At 42.9% G+C, this 17,728-nt stretch overlaps 1 protein-coding gene across 1 annotated transcript in view; it reads left to right on the top strand.

Annotated features, from left to right (window-relative positions):
- Window positions 1-9,121: 9,121 nt before the first annotated feature.
- Window positions 9,122-17,728, top strand: part of TMEM131 (transmembrane protein 131) — a 93,329-nt gene continuing 84,722 nt past the window's right edge. Inside the window, exon 1 of the mRNA XM_085055387.1 lies at window positions 9,122-9,355. Coding sequence (XP_084911513.1) covers window positions 9,190-9,355 — 166 coding nt within the window. The 5' untranslated portion in view covers window positions 9,122-9,189. The remainder of the gene's footprint in view (window positions 9,356-17,728) is intronic.

Raw genomic sequence — 17,728 nt, 5'->3', positions numbered from 1 at the left:
TTCTCATGCAGGGTTATGGCTATAGTGCAGGTTATTGCAGCTAATATATCTTGGTTTGCTGTTCTTCTTGCAAATTTGTTTCATTTTTAAGTGTGGTGTGGCTTTCTAGATACTTCCAACACCAGCAGATCTTGCTTAAGCAAGAAGTTTGACTCCCCAGATCCATCTGCTGTTGTTTGCCCAAATGGTTCCCTAGAGATGTTTCTCTTACTAGTATTTCCATGAAAGCAGGCTGATGGCTGGTTCCACAATCTCCTTGGCTGCTTTCATCCAATCCCTTTCTTCTGACATGTCCAGCTTTGGTGGGCTACAGGAAAATCGGCCTCGTCTGGAAGAGCTATTGACTTTGCTTGATACGCTCATGCAATCATGCTGTGTCAAAGTACAATGAGACGCAAAGGAATGTTGGCAAGAGAACATCATGTATAAGCTATGATTAAGACATTAACAGAACCATTATTTATTACTCAATTTTCTATCACAGCAACTAAGATCAAAGGTTTTGTCTTTTATTCCCCTAGGAAAACCTTATCTGGATCAAGTTGAGTCATACTATTCCATTTTCTGCGGAACTCTCTCCCACGTGGGTTTTTCAAGAATTTGCAAATGTACTTTCTTCAGCTCAGCATTCTATGACCCTCTTCTCCCCATTCACCACCTAAATCATTTACACACAAGTAAGTCTGGATTTTATTGCTTGTGATTTCTTTTGGAGCCACAAGAAACCCATTTGTCTTTGAGAAGCTTAATTTCATTTCAAAGTAATTTTAAATATGTCGGTCTAGAGCTGCTCTGGTTTGAATTTTTTTTCCTTCAGTTTCAATATATTGCCATATATTTCCATTTTCACATTTTACTTGAACAATCCAAAAGGATTATGCACTATGATATATGAAATTATATACTAGGAGTGTTGTCTCAGGAACAGTTTGCTTCCACTGCAAAGTGACTAACAATTCACTCTGGGTCTGTGTACGACTGCTGCAGTAGCTATTGTGGGAACTGACTATAACTAAGCAAAAGTACTCATGCAGGGTGGTGCATGCAGTTGCTTAGGGTCTGAGCCAGCTGGATGTTAGCCAGACTGGTCTGGTCTGGGTATCAGGTAGCTGCACTAACCAAGAGCTCAGAGCTGTGTTGATAAGTCCTGCAGAGAGAACAGTTATGGTAAATGCGCACACAGTGTCACATTGTCACGGTTTCATTTTTCATATCAGAGCAGGCCTGCAGCCTGGTAGCTGAAAGTATAAGAGCAGGCAAGCAGCTCTCCACACCCATTCATATAGATATAATCCCTGAGGTATGTATGGGCCTTTTAATATACCAGAGAGAACATCAGTTCCAAAATGCTCTGTTTTCTCTGGTTTCTCAGTTCTCCCTGTTAGATGAAATTCCACCTCCACCCTGATGCGTGCCCAGACGTCTGTGCCTCAGTTTGGACAGGCAAGGCTGACAGCTCTTGTGCTGCTCCATGGGAAAGCAGCACCTGGAAGAAGAGCAGCAGGTCCTTCCTAAAAACAAACTTCTTAAAAAAAAAATTAACTAGTTATGCAGGAGCCTCAACTCAGGTTTCCTTGGCTCTCCAACCAACCGCAGCTCCTCCTCCAAGGCAGCACTTCAAGTTTTGAATCTTTTTGTACTGTGTTCCAGAACAAAAGACTGGGATGTCTCATACTCAGCCATATTTCAGCTTATTCAAACTGGATTTGATAGGCCCTTGATAAAATTTTGAGGACAGTAAAACATGCTAGCCCAGTTAGGATGAGCTGGCACTGGGAACTGCAGCAAATTCCTGAAGTACTGGCTAAATCCCATTTGCTCAGCCCCATGCTGTTACTTAAGTGTCTTGCAGGAGCTGTGTTAGCCCTGTCCTGCTTAGCTGGTGCCACTTCCCTGTTTTTCTGCCCTTTTTTTTCTGCCCTGCCTGGCATCTCCTCTGAAGGATGAAAGGGAGGAGACAACATTCATGAGCTCTGTACCTCATCTCCTCAGATCTTACTCTGTCCCCTGGAGTCTTATAGCACAAAAAGGACTGCATAGCACACTTTAAGAGAAGGTGAAGAGATCACAAACATGGAAGCTGAGGGAATAGAGCCTTGAATGTTCATACTGGTACAGCCTGTACTGGGGCTAGCCCTCACCCATAGCTATCTCTGTAGCACTTCTTGGGAGCCTTTACTTCGTGGTGTGGGAGATGAGATAATAAGCACTTGGAGACATGTTAAAGTGATGTCAATCAGTTCACAGCAAGAGAATATCAGTGAAGATCTTCCCAAACCTATGAGGCTGTACCACGAGAGTCTACCCCAGCCTTTGGTCTCTTTTTTTTTTTTTTTCCATTTTAACATGCAGAAGTGAAAGAGATGCTCACTCACAGCAGCAAAGGGGAAGTCAGACAAGAGTGAAGAGCCATCATTTATACAATCCCACCCAGAAAGAGAAATGAAAGAGACAGCAGCAGGGCAAAAGAGAAGTGCATATCTGAGAGCCTGTACACAGAATGCCATTACTAATGATAACCTAGGCTGCCTGAAAGGACAGGAAAGTCCAGACATCCCCTTATTTATACTTCATATCATAGAGCATATGACTCAGTTAAGATGGAGAAAATATTTAGTGTTGTCTAGAGGGCAATGAGAGTAAGGTAATCATCATAATCCTCAAGCTCCTCCAGAAGTGAGACTTTAAAAACACAGAGCAGAAGACACACCACATGCACAGAAAGCAGGAAGAAACAGATTGAACCATTTTAAATTTTTACGGCATTTAATCAAATTCTTCTATCAGAATTTCATCCTGCCTTATCTCACAAGTTGATCTTCAGGCGCAGATGTCTCTGACAAGGGGTCCAGGCAGCAACCGGAACCCACAGCACTTGATGTGTGCCCTCTTTGCACGCTTCATCTATTGTTCTGCTCAGCTTGTGAACTGAAAGCAACAGCACCTCATAAAAAAAGCCCTCCTATGACATAGGTTCCATGTGCATTGGCAGGTAATCTGGGACTGATAAACTCTGGCAAGGAATTTCAGATGGAGGTGTCTATGGCTGAGCTTCTGAATTTGCATGGATACAACTGGATAAATGATCAAGTGTGCTGATGATTTTAAACTTTCCATGAAAAAGAATAGCACTTCACCAGTCTGAGTATTAATCTTTTCACCCCAGCACAGAAACCCTTTGGCACTGGCACATCATTGCAACGCTGTTGGATGTGCTCATCAGAAAAGACAGCACATAGTTGAGTGTATCACCATTTTGGTAGAATCCAATTTAACTGAAAGAACAGGTTTCCAGTGAAGTTTCAATACTCAGAACAGCTTTAGAAACTTAAGGGTGCAATCCTGTGTATCTTTGGGCTGAGCAAGGTATTTGGTTCATCAGCATTCTGTTCAGGCCCATTTCTTTTCTATTTCTTTCTCCTTTCTCTGTTTTTCTATTGCATCAGTGAATTACTTCTGCAGTCATGGATGTTTTAGCATGGGATGCCTGCTCTTATGGCAGAAAATTCAATACACAGGATTTACCATTAAATTAGCAGCTATCTAGCATGATTCTGTGGGTACCACACTATGATACCATGTAAGCAGTCTTCGATTTCTACCAGACCATGACAGAGAGGAGTGCTGTGTTAGAAAGTTCCAGCTTTGCTGAATCAGTGTGGTGTATGGGTGGAATAAATATCACACACCTTGCCGTCACACCAAAATACCTATCAACTGACACCAGAAATCATGCCAGGCTACCAGACACTAGCAGGGGCAATAATACTGTGCTGACAGTAAATGGGGCTGTATTGCTGCACCCTTGGGGAATGAATCTGGAAAGTCTGGAGCATACTAGCAAGGCATCTAACAAACACACAGTCAAACAGGAGCAGTTCCCTTCACTGACATTACTGTTATGCACAAAGCTAACCTGGTGTTGAAGTCTTCTGCTATAGCAGGTTTTGAGGTGGGATAGAGCCCTTTGTGTTCTCTCTGCCAAGTTCACTATGACCCAGTGCACAGTACCGCATGGGACAGGACATGAGGACACTGCAAATGCATCAGGTCAAGCAACAGTCACTATACCACAGCCACACAACACCCATTTCTAGCCAGCATTCTCCTTGCTTTCACCTTTTATATATCAAACCTATATGCCAGACACAACTAATTCGTTCATCCCAGATCTGCCCAGCCCACTCTGCCTGGTGCCAGGATCACAACAGGAGAGAGAGAAAATGGTATGGCATTTGAAAGACACTGATATAACAGTAGGGAAACCTGAACTGGTGGTCAAATAAATGAGGCTAATGCTTATTTAATGCATCTTTCCAGGTATGTATCCACAGCAACAGTTCACACCCCAGTTTACAACAGTGATACTACAGCTAGCACTATTGCCAAAAAGTATTGTATCGTTTCTTTTATTAGAGAGAAGTGGCAAACCAAAATCACACAGACTGTCATGGCTTTTATCAAGACAAAACTGAAAGTGGGCTCTCACTGGGCAAGTGTGCATTTTAGATTGTGAGCCTGATCAGAAGGTCAGCATCCCGTTCTCCAAGAAAGTAACTTCTGGATAATTACATTTAATTCCTAAAATGTAAAATTCTTAAAGAAATTAGGGATTTTTTTTTTTTCTGACAGGGTTAACAAAAATCATATGAGATATCTTGGATTTTAATTTAGGTGCATGATCATATGAGTGATTAAGCAAACAGAAAACCGAAGTAAAACACATAATACCCCCCCATTTACCACTGTTTACCTAGAAACTAAAATAATGGAGTAAACAGTAATAAGGGTTCACTGAAAATAAATCTTGTAGACAATCCTGAGTTTTAAAATCCCAGTGTATCATATCTCTTCTGTTTCGTCATGTGCAAGTTTCACAACACCACCAATGCTGGAAATAAAGCCCTCCAATGACTTGAAACTGGCATGGAAAATGAAGCAGTGGGGGAGCCTTGAGCCACTGGTCCTCAATGCAGGGCTGCCTTCAGCACACAGGTCCAGACTGCATTGGCAAGTGAAAGACACACCACAGATCTACCGGGTAGTAAACACTGCTTTAGGGTGCTCAAAAATGTAGCCAAGTGATGCAGAGCACTGAAATGATGCAAAGTCGTTTTGGCAGCTCAAGCTTATTGAAGCATTTCCAAAAGGACAACTTTTCCCGAGCAGACTCAGTGATGGTATGTGCATCATTTCTGTTTCATCCATCATAACATTGAGGCAAATGAAGCAATTTGAGGAAGAGCAACAAGCATTATCTGGAAGAGCGGTTTTATAGAGAAAGGTTAAAAAAGCTTAATACATCCAGTTTTGTTAAAGCAGAGGTAGATGGAGGCATGTCTCCAGCCAGCAAATGCTTCAGTAATGCAAACCTTAAGGATGGAGAGTAAATACTTGGGCTAATACATATGGGAACAAGTAGGAATAAATGAAAAGAGGGCAGGGAAGGACTGAATATCAGAAAATTTTGTTTGCAGTGAAGAGCAGAGCCTGTGCAAATTTTCCAGAGGAATTCTTTAAGTAGTTTAATTAATATTTTGAAAAATACTAATAAACAAGCTACTAGGAGTAGTCTGTACTAGCAAAAGAGTTGATTGGATTACACAACAGCCTCCTCTATTTCCATTTCGTCCTTTGCTTGGTTTATCTTCTACCAATTAATGATGTACAACATTTGGTAAAAGCAAAAAGAAAGTAACCTGAGACACAGGAATGACAGAAATCTCAATGCTGATTGAAAGAATTCTTGTGCTCCCAGATCCTAAGAAATGGACCCCACAAAAATTTCTCATTTATTTGAGTGCAACATTACTTGGATTTGATCCACATCCCACAGAAGAGGTAATGCCCTGCAGGAGAGACAAGGTGGTTCAAACAATGGATTATTGCTTTTGGAGTCTGACAGGCAAGTGATCTCTAATGAGTACCAGCAGTTGAAGAGGCTACAGCTTCTAACTAACCAGACTGACACTCTCCCAGAAATTTCTGCCTCTGTATCAAGGTGGCAGAAACCATACATCCGTATTTTTGCAGTTCTGGTTCCTTGCTCAGAAAAAAAAAAGCCTATAAACTATCAACAAAGGTATCTTACATGGTAATTGAATGCTGGCAATTTGGTGTGCTTAGGAGGAATACTTTAAAATACAACGTTTACTTAGCTCAGTGCTGGCAAAGCCGACAATGGCTCCAGGAATCAGAGTGCAACTTCCCATTTCAAAGTCTTTCTGATGTGCTCCCCTGTAGAACAGGGCATTTCTTCATCTGATGAGTCAGCTGTTGAACTTTAGTGTCTAACTATTCATTTAATTTCTGTTTATGAACACAAATACATTTCCTAAGAACCATATTCTATGTCTTGTCATAGTTTATTGTAAGAAGCTTTTTATCCAGTATAGAAATTGTTTTTCTAAAAACTGTTCAACAGGCTCAAGCGATACTGCCGTGTCCAAATGTTAATATTTATACACACTGCATGCATAAATGAAGCAACTTGAAGACTCTCAAACATATAAAATAATATAACCCAGATTAAAGTAGAAATAAATTAAGGGAATGCTTTTTTGCTTTATCGTTTACAGACATTGGACCATATTATATTGGCTTTTCCTGCACAGAAAACAGTGGGAGTTCTGGACAAAGATGAAAGGGAGAATATGTACTGTGAGCTGTTTGTTTTCTACTCATAATATCTTTTTCAAAGACACTCTGTATTTAGAACAAATAAAAACTGCCCATATTTTAATGTTTTAAGGTTGAAGATTCATAGCTACCATAACAGTAGGACTCATGGTTCTTCTCTCATTTATATCATGTTTTTTTTTGTTTTTTTTAATAGCACAGTTGGCATTTCCATTTTTACTCCAAGGCAGATTTTGCCATACTTACATCTTAGTTTCATTAGCGTTCCCATTCATTTTAGTGGGTAGGATGCTCTACAGCATGAATTACGAGAAAGTCTGGCTGCTTGGTTGTGCAACACTGAATTTGAAATACAAGAAATAGAAAATAGCTGACTTCTTTTTCCATTAGAGTAATACATGTACAGCAGAAGCCCAGTTAGGAAGGTAAAATCAAGATCGTACAGGGTCCACTGTAATAAAAAAGCATCACTATCTGCTTTTTGTCTGAGTTCTTAGGTTTGATTATGCTCTTTGATGCACATACCTATCCCCCACAGAAGTCAACATGTGGCCTTCTGCTCACAGCAGTGATCGAGCTTTATATTTACTGTGGTTTCGGTGGTTCTCAGAACTATGAACAGAGACTCATGCTCATAAATCACTGATGGGTATATACCCATTTTCAATGCAGTAGTCAAAAGATTATGCAACTTTGAAAGATTAGTAATTATACAGAAGCCTTTGGTTCCTCCTTGCATGTCTTCTGGAAACGATCACTATTCCTGGGAAAGGTTTCTGACTTTCCATTTCTCCCTTGAAAATAAACCTAGTTTTTGCTGTAGCCATAGTTCAACAAAACAACCATATCCAGACTTTGAAGGTGTCTTTGGGGAGTTCTAACAATAAAGAACAGTGCATGTTACAACTGTGTAAGAGCCATAACAAATGTTACTATTTTTAGTTAGGCTGTTAGTCAGTCCCTTAGAGACTCTGGATCTATTATACACTACCAAGATCTGTTATGCTGTTGTGACAGCTGAAACTCAATGATGTGTTCAACCACTTCAAACCCAGTGTGACGTGTTGATCAGGTGGTGAAATTAGCAGTTAAGAATGGCACGTGGTTGCATACAGCTTTTTTCTTCTAAAAAGCTAGGGCAGCTCTTCAGTGAACAGACTGTACTACAGACTTTTCCGTCCAACACTACACCCAAGATGACTTTGGGACTATCATTCTTGGACAGACAATACCCAGTACACATCGTTTACTGGGAGCATCACCACTTTGATACCACTGGTATCAAAGCTTCGGTGAGCACTGGTTCCATGGACCCAGTTCCACAGGGCCCACTTCCCACTGCAACGTCCTCTTGACAGACACCTGTGGCTAGCACAGTTTTTCCCATGAGAGGTTTTCTTGTGTTTTGTAAATAAAGATAAAGTTTGGATGTTTTGGAACAGTGTCCCAGAACTTGGGCAGTGCAGGCCTGGCAATCAGGCCTGGGGAAGGCTTCTGACTGACCAATCTGGGTGACTTTTGAGAACTCTATAAATGTGATGAAATCAAAACAATAAAGGTCATTCCTTCTTGCCACTGAGAACCGATGCATTCATTACTCTGCTAGCTGCTCAACAGCGACAGACACCAACCTCATACATCTAACAATATACCTTCTCCCCCACTGCAAATTCACTCCGCGCGTTCCCAAAGGCCTTATAGCCACACAAGTCACCCAATGGATAGTGATAGGTACACGTCTTCCCTCAGCAGAGGCAGACGCGTGGTGTCACGCCCTGGCTCCGGCACAGACCTCACCGCGCCTCAGGCGTGCAGAGCCTCCCTGTCCTCCCGTTCTACTGCGGCCAAGGCTGCTACGCCAACAGGATCGGACCGGCCCAGCAGCTGCGGCGGGGGGCTTCCCTCAGGGTAAGGGCTATCGGCAGCCCTACTGCACAACACTCCGGGCTTCCAGCAAGGAGGATAAGACACGGAAAATGGACAGAACACCGGAGAGAAACACCCCCATCTCTCCAGCGAGGCCGCGGGGCGCCGCGCACAGACGGCACTGCCCGCCCGCCGCCATGTTGGACGCGGCTGGGAGAAGCCCCGGCAGCCTCCGCAGGGAAACAACAGCGTCCCCCGGCCCGCGCAGAGACGGGGAGATGAGAGCGCTAACGAGGCGGAGTGACCCCACCGCGAATCGCTGGCGCTTACAGAACATCTAAAATCCCATTTTAAAAAAGCGAAAAAAAAAAAAAAATTAGACCGAAGGGATCCACTCGCCAACGCCGTGCCCACAGCAGCGGGTGAAGGGAGGGGAGCCCTGCCCGCACTTAAAATGGCACCGCCTGTCCGCCCTCGCCGGTAGGGGCGTGGCCTGGCCGGGGGCGGGCGGCCCGTGACTCGCGCGTCAGGAGCCGCAGCGCGCGCTCGCGGGGGTGTCCGCCCCGCCCCTCCCGCGCCCCGCCCCTCCCCGAGCTCCTCCGCGCGCGCGCCGCGGCCCGGCCGGAGACAGACGCGGACACTCGGCGGACCCGCGGCAGCGGCGGTGGCGGCGGCAGCAGCGCGATGACGGCGGCGCCCGGCTGCCCCCGCTGCTCTCCCCGCTGCCCCCGCTGCTCCCCCGGCAGCTGCCTCTTCCCCCGCGCCGGCGGCTGGGCGGCCGCCTGGCGGGGCGCGGCGCTGCGCTTCGCGCTGGCGCTGCTCCTCCACACGGCCCGGGCCGAGAAGGAAGGTGAGACCCAGATTTCCCTTCCCTTTCTTGTCCTCCTTCGCCCCGCTTCTCCTCTTGTTCCTCCGGTGGCGGTGGGGCCGTTGGCGGCCGCGGCCCGCGCCCGCTCCCCGGCGGCGGCGGGGTGGGGGGGTGGCTGGGGAGGCGCCCCGGGGTCGCCGCCCCTTGTCCCGCATCCCGCCCGCTCCGGTATCCCGCCGGCTCTGCTATCCCGCCGGCTCTGCTGTCCCGCCGGTTCCCGCATCCCGCCGGCTGCCGCTGCCCCGGGTGTGCGGGCAGCCGCGGCGCTGCCTCCCCCGCCCCGCCACCGCGGCTGCCGGGCTGCGGGTGTGTGTCTGTGTCCATGTGAGTGTCTGTGTGTGTCGCTGACGTTTCGCGGGGCTTCCTCCTCCCTGACAGCGGCGGGGATGGGGATGGAGCTGCCCTTTAATAGGGGAAAGGGAAATAAATAAATAAAGTACGAAGCTTTCTCGCGTTGAGCTGGTTTCCCTGCGGCAGGCTTCCAGCAGGAGACGAAGCCAAGCCAAACAGACGGGTGAAGCTGCATGAGAAAGGGCAGAAATGCACGCTTTTGCATGGATCGGATTTTGATCCCTCACCAAGTGACAGTGGGACACCCCTTACTCTCCCCTAACTTTTGTCAGGTGTCTGGAGCGTTCGCAGGGTCGATGGCGTTTTCTCCAAACTTTATGAAGTCTCTTTCTGACTTTCCCTAACTTGTAGTGTCTGTGATTTTGGCATGAACTCTCTTCATTGTGGTTTAGCAAGGAAAAAAAGCCCCGAGCGAAACACCTAAGCATGTTCTGTAGCATTGCTGAGAACAGCTTTCAAGCATTTCCAAGGTGCAGACTCGTAGTCTACTTGAAAGCATGGCTGTGTGGCAGCATTATAAAGCATCAGGTAAATGTAATGTATTGCAGAAGTAGGTGAAACAGATTTACTTTGGCTGGACAGGAGAATTTACTTTTCAGGCAAGTTGCTGCACCGGAGGAGGGAGGAGATGGAGGTCTGACAGGAAGAAATGGAATAAGAATAAAAAAGAATTAAGAGTAAAAAGGGTATGGAATAGGAGCTTAGCGAGGAGGGAATGGTCATGTGCCTAGACCAGACTTGAGGGAAGAAATACATTCTAATAATGAATGTATAGGAAAAAATGTAAATAGAGCTCAGTTTCAGTCATTTCCTAGTACCTTCTTTATACAAATATGGTGATGTTGATATTAAGGTGATTAAAAACCCCAGTAAGTTGTTGCACAGCTTCTCTTGTTTGCTTGACTTTGTCTGCAGGGAATATAACATTCAGAAAATAGTGTGAGTATGAGCCCATATCCTTAGAGTGATAAGAATGTAAGTTTGTCAGTGTAGCCTGTAGTGTCTTGACGTACTGAAAAAGTTCAAATGCTTGAGAAATTCCAGTTTTAATTCTTGATTGTAATTGCATTCATTCACAGGTATTAAGTTATATGTGTTTATAAGCGTTGTCAGTGATGTCATATGATGTATGATGGAATTGATTCATGCCCTAAAAGTTGTGACACCTGGGGCCATGGTCTGGTTTGGTTCATTTGTGAAGAAGATACTGGGGTTTTTTCCTCTATGGACTCCCTTGGCATTCCTAAAAGAAAAAAAGGCAGTTTTAGATTCACAGAGTTTGAACAGGTATGATTGAAGCTCTTCAAGAAAATTGAATTGTTTGTACTGATAACGTTTCCTTCTGTTTATACAGTCTGTTACTTTAAACTTATCCCAGTAATACATCTGTCATTTTCAAAAGGTGAATTTGTTTCTCAAATAGAGCATAGATTTCTGACACTTGCTTTTCTTGCCAGGTGTTCTGCTGCTTTGTGTAATCTATGAGTGGTATGTTTATGGTCACTAATAAGTGTTTCTTTGGTGTTTTTGTTTGTGGGTTTCTTTTTCATAATTATACATCTTTTATGGACTCCTGAGCAGAATTCATTGGCAATCTGCGCTTGTGGATCATATATTGGAAAGTGTTGTGTTGCAGTCTTCCTTTTGCTCAGTGCAATGACTGTTTAAACCCTGGATTTAAAAAAAAAAAAAAGCAACACAACCCAAACAATAGTTTTAAAGCAAGACAAAGGTTAAAGAGACTTGTGAGATCTAGTCCCACTGATCATAAACTACAATGTAAGTGCCAGTCTGTAAGAGGTAGTAACTGAGCACAGAAGAAGAAGGACCACTTTGCACATTCTCTCCTTAAGTGCCTTAGCTTTTACCAGGTTGTGTCAAGTTAATGTAGTAAGATGCAGTTTAAAAATAATAATCAGGAAGCAGGGAAGTAGCTAGGAATATCCTTTCCGTCTCCCAGATGTGGGCATACATTTTTCACTACAGCTGCAGGAAGGAAGCTGTGGAGAAGGATTAGGGCTGAGGCTGTGCATTGTGGCTCCTGAGCACTACTGCCCAGTTGAATGTGGCTATAGTAAGATACTGTGCAGTATGTACTCCAGAGAAGTTGCTACAGAAAAAACTTGATAGAAGCAAGGGCCAGGTGAATAGTGTGAGAAGAACAGATCAGAATATGACAAAAGAAAGTGAAAAATGAAAATGGAGGACACTCTTTTCCTCTTATCTTGCATATACATGAGGAGAAACTGGGGGAAGGATGGAGAGTAGATTACACTGGCTTCATGTGGAGAAGAATCAGCAAGCAGTTCTTTATGGATGGAGCTGTCACAAGTAGAAAGAAGATTGATGCTGGAGTATTCTAGATAGACACAACTGTTTCTAGTACCCAATCTTAGTTAAGGAGTTTGAGGGGGGGAAATGTAACATAAACATCTTTGCCTAACAGCAAGAAGCAAAACTGAAGCAGTTTGCATGTTCTAGCTGTAAATCAAAGTCTTGAGGAACTGTGACATTGCTATACAGTCTCTCTATGCTAGAGAAATAGAACGTGTGGAAATTATTTGGTATCTGAACAGATAGGAGAGCAGAGAACACTGCATATGAACCAGCCAGAAAACCTTAAACATCAGTTTCAGACTAAACACTGATGTGTGACTTTTCTTTTTTTGTGCCTAGCTGGGTCCTCAGTGCCCATGTATTGCTGAGGAATGAGTAAGACTGAGAAGGCTGTAAAATTTTATGTTTGGTTTTTTTCATGTAGGAAATCTGTGAACCATTGCAAAAGAATGACATGGCAGGAAAAAAATTCGGTCTCAAAGAGCCTCTTGCTATTTAGGAGGGCCAGAAAATAACTTTAGAGTTTCTTTGGCAAATATGTATGATTTTCAGGGTTTTTATAAGGTTTATCCTTTCCTAGTTTAATTATCACATTCTGTACTGCCACTTAGACTGAGGACAGCTATCAGTTTATATTGGTGTGGGGGCTTTTTTGTGTTTTGGTTTTTTTAATTTTGGGGGTGTTTTTTTGAGGGGAAGGACACATAACATACACAGAACAGCCTTCTCGGTTTTAGGTTGATGGAAGCCATAACTCCATGGTAGGCAAAGTATTTTGAAGACAAATGTCTCACATGAGGGTGTTTTTTTTACCTGAACTGTTTTGTGTTTGTTCCTTTATTTATATACCTTTTTTCTTTTTTTTTTTTTTTAAGGAAATTATCATTTTATACAACTCATTTTATTTTAAAATCCCTTTTTATTTGGCCAGCTTACTGAAAGCCTGTTGCGACTACTTTGATAGTTCTCTTACCTACCCATCTGCTCACAAGATCAATGCAGGTAGAGCAAGATTGATATTTAGGGTGTGTTCAATCCCTGACTGTAATTTTTTGAAGTTACGTCTTAGTGCTGGATCTGGGAAAAATCTCTATTTAAACATCTACATTATGATACTAGATAGACAAGTGAAAATAGGACATTCTTTTCCTAATGCTTGATGTATTCTCTGCTAGCTTCCTAGAAACTAAGTTAGTTATTGAGTGTGAGATGTTGTCATTAGAGCAGTACGCTGCTAGTGTACAGTCCACTGATAGTTGGAGTTCTGGTTCCATTTTTAAAATTTTTTCTAATTTCAAACAAGTGACTGTTCCTTTTTGTTTCATACTGATACCTAAAATAGTAAACCAGGATACTTCACATGAGTATCAAAAGTAGATTAAACTTGGAAGATGATGTGGGAGAAAGCTTATGTTTAAAATAATATTACAAAAAGCCTCCTCACATACACCACTTGTTTGTTATATCCTGCTGTCAGAACTAATCTACAGCATGCTACTGTTTACTTTTGTGCTGATGTTTTGACCCTGACTTAAGTCAAAATGTGATTCAGAAAGAATGACCTCAGTCAAACTGAAAACACTCCAGCAGTTGAAGTAGCACATCAAAATCATGAAGAGTGTGAAGAAAACACAGTGAATAAAAATTGACCATGCTATCTCACTGTGGTTTTGAAACTTAAGTGTGGGAGAGCTGATTAGGTTTGCACTGTGTCTTTGCTCATGTGAATGAAAAATATTGACCATGTGTTTGGATTGAATAGTCTCTTATTTGCTTGTGAAATCTTTGGACTAAATTAAAGAAAAAATTTTACTTCAGTGTACAGGAAGTTGAGACCCATTGTTCTCCATGACCTTCAGTGTAATCTTAAAGTGGGTGCTATTCCCTCCCTGCCTCTTTCTCCTTCACTGATGTCCATAATATTGCATGTATGAAGCAGACTGGGGTCCCCTCACCTGTAGAGGTCCATTGAAGGGTGGTGTGCTCAGTTCAGGGCCTTGGATTGTCATCTCTTGAAGCAACTTGCTATGTATTTGTGTAGTTCCTAACGTGATGGAATCCCACCAGAGTTTGCAGAAGTTGACAGGCTTTGCATTATTTAAAGCTTTCAGTTGTGGTTTTTTGTGAGTGATTGCAATATGGATTGCTCTGAGTCATTTGGATGTATTTGTGCATGTTAAAATTTTCAGCTGTTTCCAGTAAAGCTTGGACATTTGCTGTGTGTCACTTTATTTCAAAACCTTCCCAGTTTTACACTGCTTAAAGTGATATGTTTATGGTTTCATGGTGTGATTACTGAGTCTGTAAGTTCAAAGCATCTTTTCAAGCAGTAAGCGTGGTAAATGACCTGGGAATCTGACAGTGGATGGTGGATGCTGTGGTTCATGCATAACTAGCAGTAAAAGTTATGTGACTGAAGCACAGGCTAGAACCAGTTTGGTTTGTTCCTGTGTTTGTGGGTTCGGCAAGAATAGAAGTCTATAATGATCTCTCTTACTTCTCTTCCCGTACCTTCCATCCTGTGTAGCGCCCCTGACTTTGTCAGTCTGCAGCATGAACTTAACCTTCTGTAACAGGAGCTTAAGAAAGTGTCTTTCTTTTTTCCTCTAAAAGACAGCAGTTGAATTAAATTCCACTCTTCATAGTAGTAAGTGGGGGCACTTGGAACTGGACTGAGTAATACCTTGAGCAGCCTCCTCTAACTGGACATTCTCTGATGAGGTGACTGGGGTGGGGCCTCCGGGGTCACTTCCAGCCTGCATTATCCTGTAGTTCCAACAGTTGAGCACAATTGGCCCTTACAATGGAAGCAACTGATTTCATCCATTCACACTGTGGGAGTCACCAAACTTGAATTTAAGCTACAGTTATTTTAAAAACAATCCTTGTTAATATTTCAGCATTTTTAATTATTTATACCGAGACAGAGGATGCAAAATTTCTTCTTGCATAGGGAGAAACCAAAGGAGCCAGTGACCATTAGAGCTAAATACTCCTGGTTTATCTTTCTAGTCATAAATACAGGCAAAGAATAATCTTGTCAGATACAAGTTCGTTAGAGGCAGGTGTTAACATTTTAATGGGATGCAGGATTGTTGTGTATTTTTGTTTTCTCAACTGTCCTCATGGAATAATTAGTGACCTACTGACTGCAGCAAGGATGTGATGCAGCATTTGCATTTAACATTTTTTAAATACAGTTTTAACATTTAACACTGTATTTTTGAAATACAGTGTTAACATTTTCTTATAGGCAGCCTTGGATAACTTTTGCTCTGGAATATTAAAGGTAGTCGACTAAACCAGGATCTTGTGCTCTCTCCCACATTTTGAAAACCTTGGATGTAATGGGGAAATAACAAAGAGCTGAAGGATTGCCATGTAATTCCAATCTCTAAAAAGGAGGAAAAATGGAGGTGTTTCACTAGTCTGAGATTTTCCTGCTACAATTACCAGATTGATCTTCTCACTAAGACTATCATAAATGCATTTTTAATACCTCTCCTCCTATTGCCTGGCATAGCTAGTGGCAGAGAACCATCTGAGAACAGGAGTTTTGCTGCTCTTATCAAACTGGTTTTAGAGATACCTGAGTGAAATTTAGTGGAAGGAAGCCTACAGGAAATGAAACTATATACATAACAGCTCCTTCTGTCTGTGTATGCTATGAAGCCACAAAATTTTATTTAAAACTGTTCAGCTGACTCTAATGCAACATGCTTAATTTTTTTAAGTTACTTGGTCAATGGATCCATTAACTATTCTTCATAAAGCAGTTTGTCTTAGCAATGTCTTAAAGGTTATCTGAGGGGTTTTTTTTTTCAGGTGAACACCCAGATCTGTGTTGGACTGTATGGATTTGGTGTAAGAGGATGTGCATGGCCTTTTTAAAATTACTTTAAAAAATCCCTAACAACCCTTGGTTATAGGGTTGGGTTTTTTAAAGGTGTACAAGTGAGGAAGCACATCTAATATGATGTTAAACAGATTAAATCACCATTTGCAGGAGTGATGGTAGGAGACAAAGTTGTAGGCAAGCATGGTACCAATTTAAATAGTTTGAAACACTGATTTCCTAGTAAGTGTTAACTAAACCTAACATAATATGTTCAATGAATTTAAAGACTGGTTATCTGAAGCTTGTAAATAAATAAGAAATCGTCTAGAAACACAGAAGAAGTCTTAGTGACTGTGTTGATAATGATAAAAACTATCCAGACAACTAGACAAATTGCAGAGTGTATGGTCTTGGTTTATTCCCAGCAGTGGTTCATGCTTTACCTCAGAGGCTGGCTACAAAGAGCTCTTCCTGGCTCTATTCTGGGACCTGTCCTGCTTTATATCTTTGTCACTGATCTGGAGTTGGAATGTACCAATGCTCAAGGGCAAGTCTGCATTTTGGAGAGATCTAAGCAGGACAGAACAATGAGCTGACAGGACCTTCATGAAATCCAAAAAGGGCAAACAGAAAGCCCTTCATATGGGACAGAATAACCACCTGCAGGGAATACAATCTAGAAATGCTATGTATGAGTCAGCAATATACCCTGGCAACATACAGGAGTGTAGCTACTGGACTGAACAAAGTGATTATTCCTGTTTACTCAGCGCTTAATAGACCACACCTAAACCACTGTGTCCAGTTTTGCTCTCTGCCATGCCACTGGAAGTCTGCAAGGATGGTCAATATGTGCATGATATGAATGGAGGCTGAGGGACCCGTGGAGATAATGCTTTGGAGGGATCTTGTGGCAGCATGCCAATATCAAAGTAGTTTATGGAGGAAAATGGAGCCAGAATCCTCTCAGAGATGCATGGCAGGAGCCTGAGAGATAGTGGCTGTAAAGTGAAACAGGGAAAGTTTGTTTAGTGCCAGGAGATTCTGCTCTCTGATGATCCAAATAAGAGAGGCACTTGGACACTATAAAATAGAATTAAAAATTCTATTTATTAAAGCTAACCATATAAAGAGAGATACAGATAATACAGATAATCTTGGATCTCTTTTGGTGCTGGTAACCCTGAATTGTGCAGCATCAAACAGACCTTCGAACAGTCCATGTGCGACATACTGTGCAGACCCCATCCATGGAAAGGTTACACCATGTTGTTATATTGCTGGATTTCCTTGCAAGAAGACAACTCTATTCATAATTTTTGCTGTCGGGTAGAAAGGATGCTGACATGGGAACTTTCACCTGCACTTTCAGATAAAGCAAGACCACCCAGGTGGCATAATAGCCTGTGGAGCTAGCTGCAGCTTCTCTGATTCAGAGGGCTGGCTGGGCTCCCCCTGCAGCCACAGGGTACGTGCAGCATGGGCTTGCCAGCCAGCCCAGACATGCAGCGCAGCACAGGCCTGAGTCTGCCTGGCCTGGCCCTTGGGTGCATCACTGACTCCTCCGTCTGTCATGGTCTTCCGGTCAGGATTGCTGTGATCTTCTGGCTTGACATGATGAGTCTGTAGTTCACTACGAGGATGGTCAGGTGTTGAAACAAGTTCTCTAGAGATGTTGTGGAATCTCTGACCTTGGAGGTTTTCAAGGCCCATCTAAATGACAGCCTAAGCAGCGTCATCCAAATTCAGCATTCACTGGACTTCTGCAGAAGGTTGAGTTGGATGACATCTTAAGGTCTGTTCCACCCTCAATTTCCCTGCCTCTGTAT

The sequence above is a fragment of the Lichenostomus cassidix genome, chromosome 1 (genome assembly GCF_008360975.1).
Source record: "Lichenostomus cassidix isolate B80296 chromosome 1, HeHo_3.0, whole genome shotgun sequence".
Lineage (NCBI taxonomy): Eukaryota > Metazoa > Chordata > Aves > Passeriformes > Meliphagidae > Lichenostomus > Lichenostomus cassidix.
Note: the sequence above shows the minus strand (reverse complement) of the source record. Positions and strands in the feature narration are given on the sequence as shown.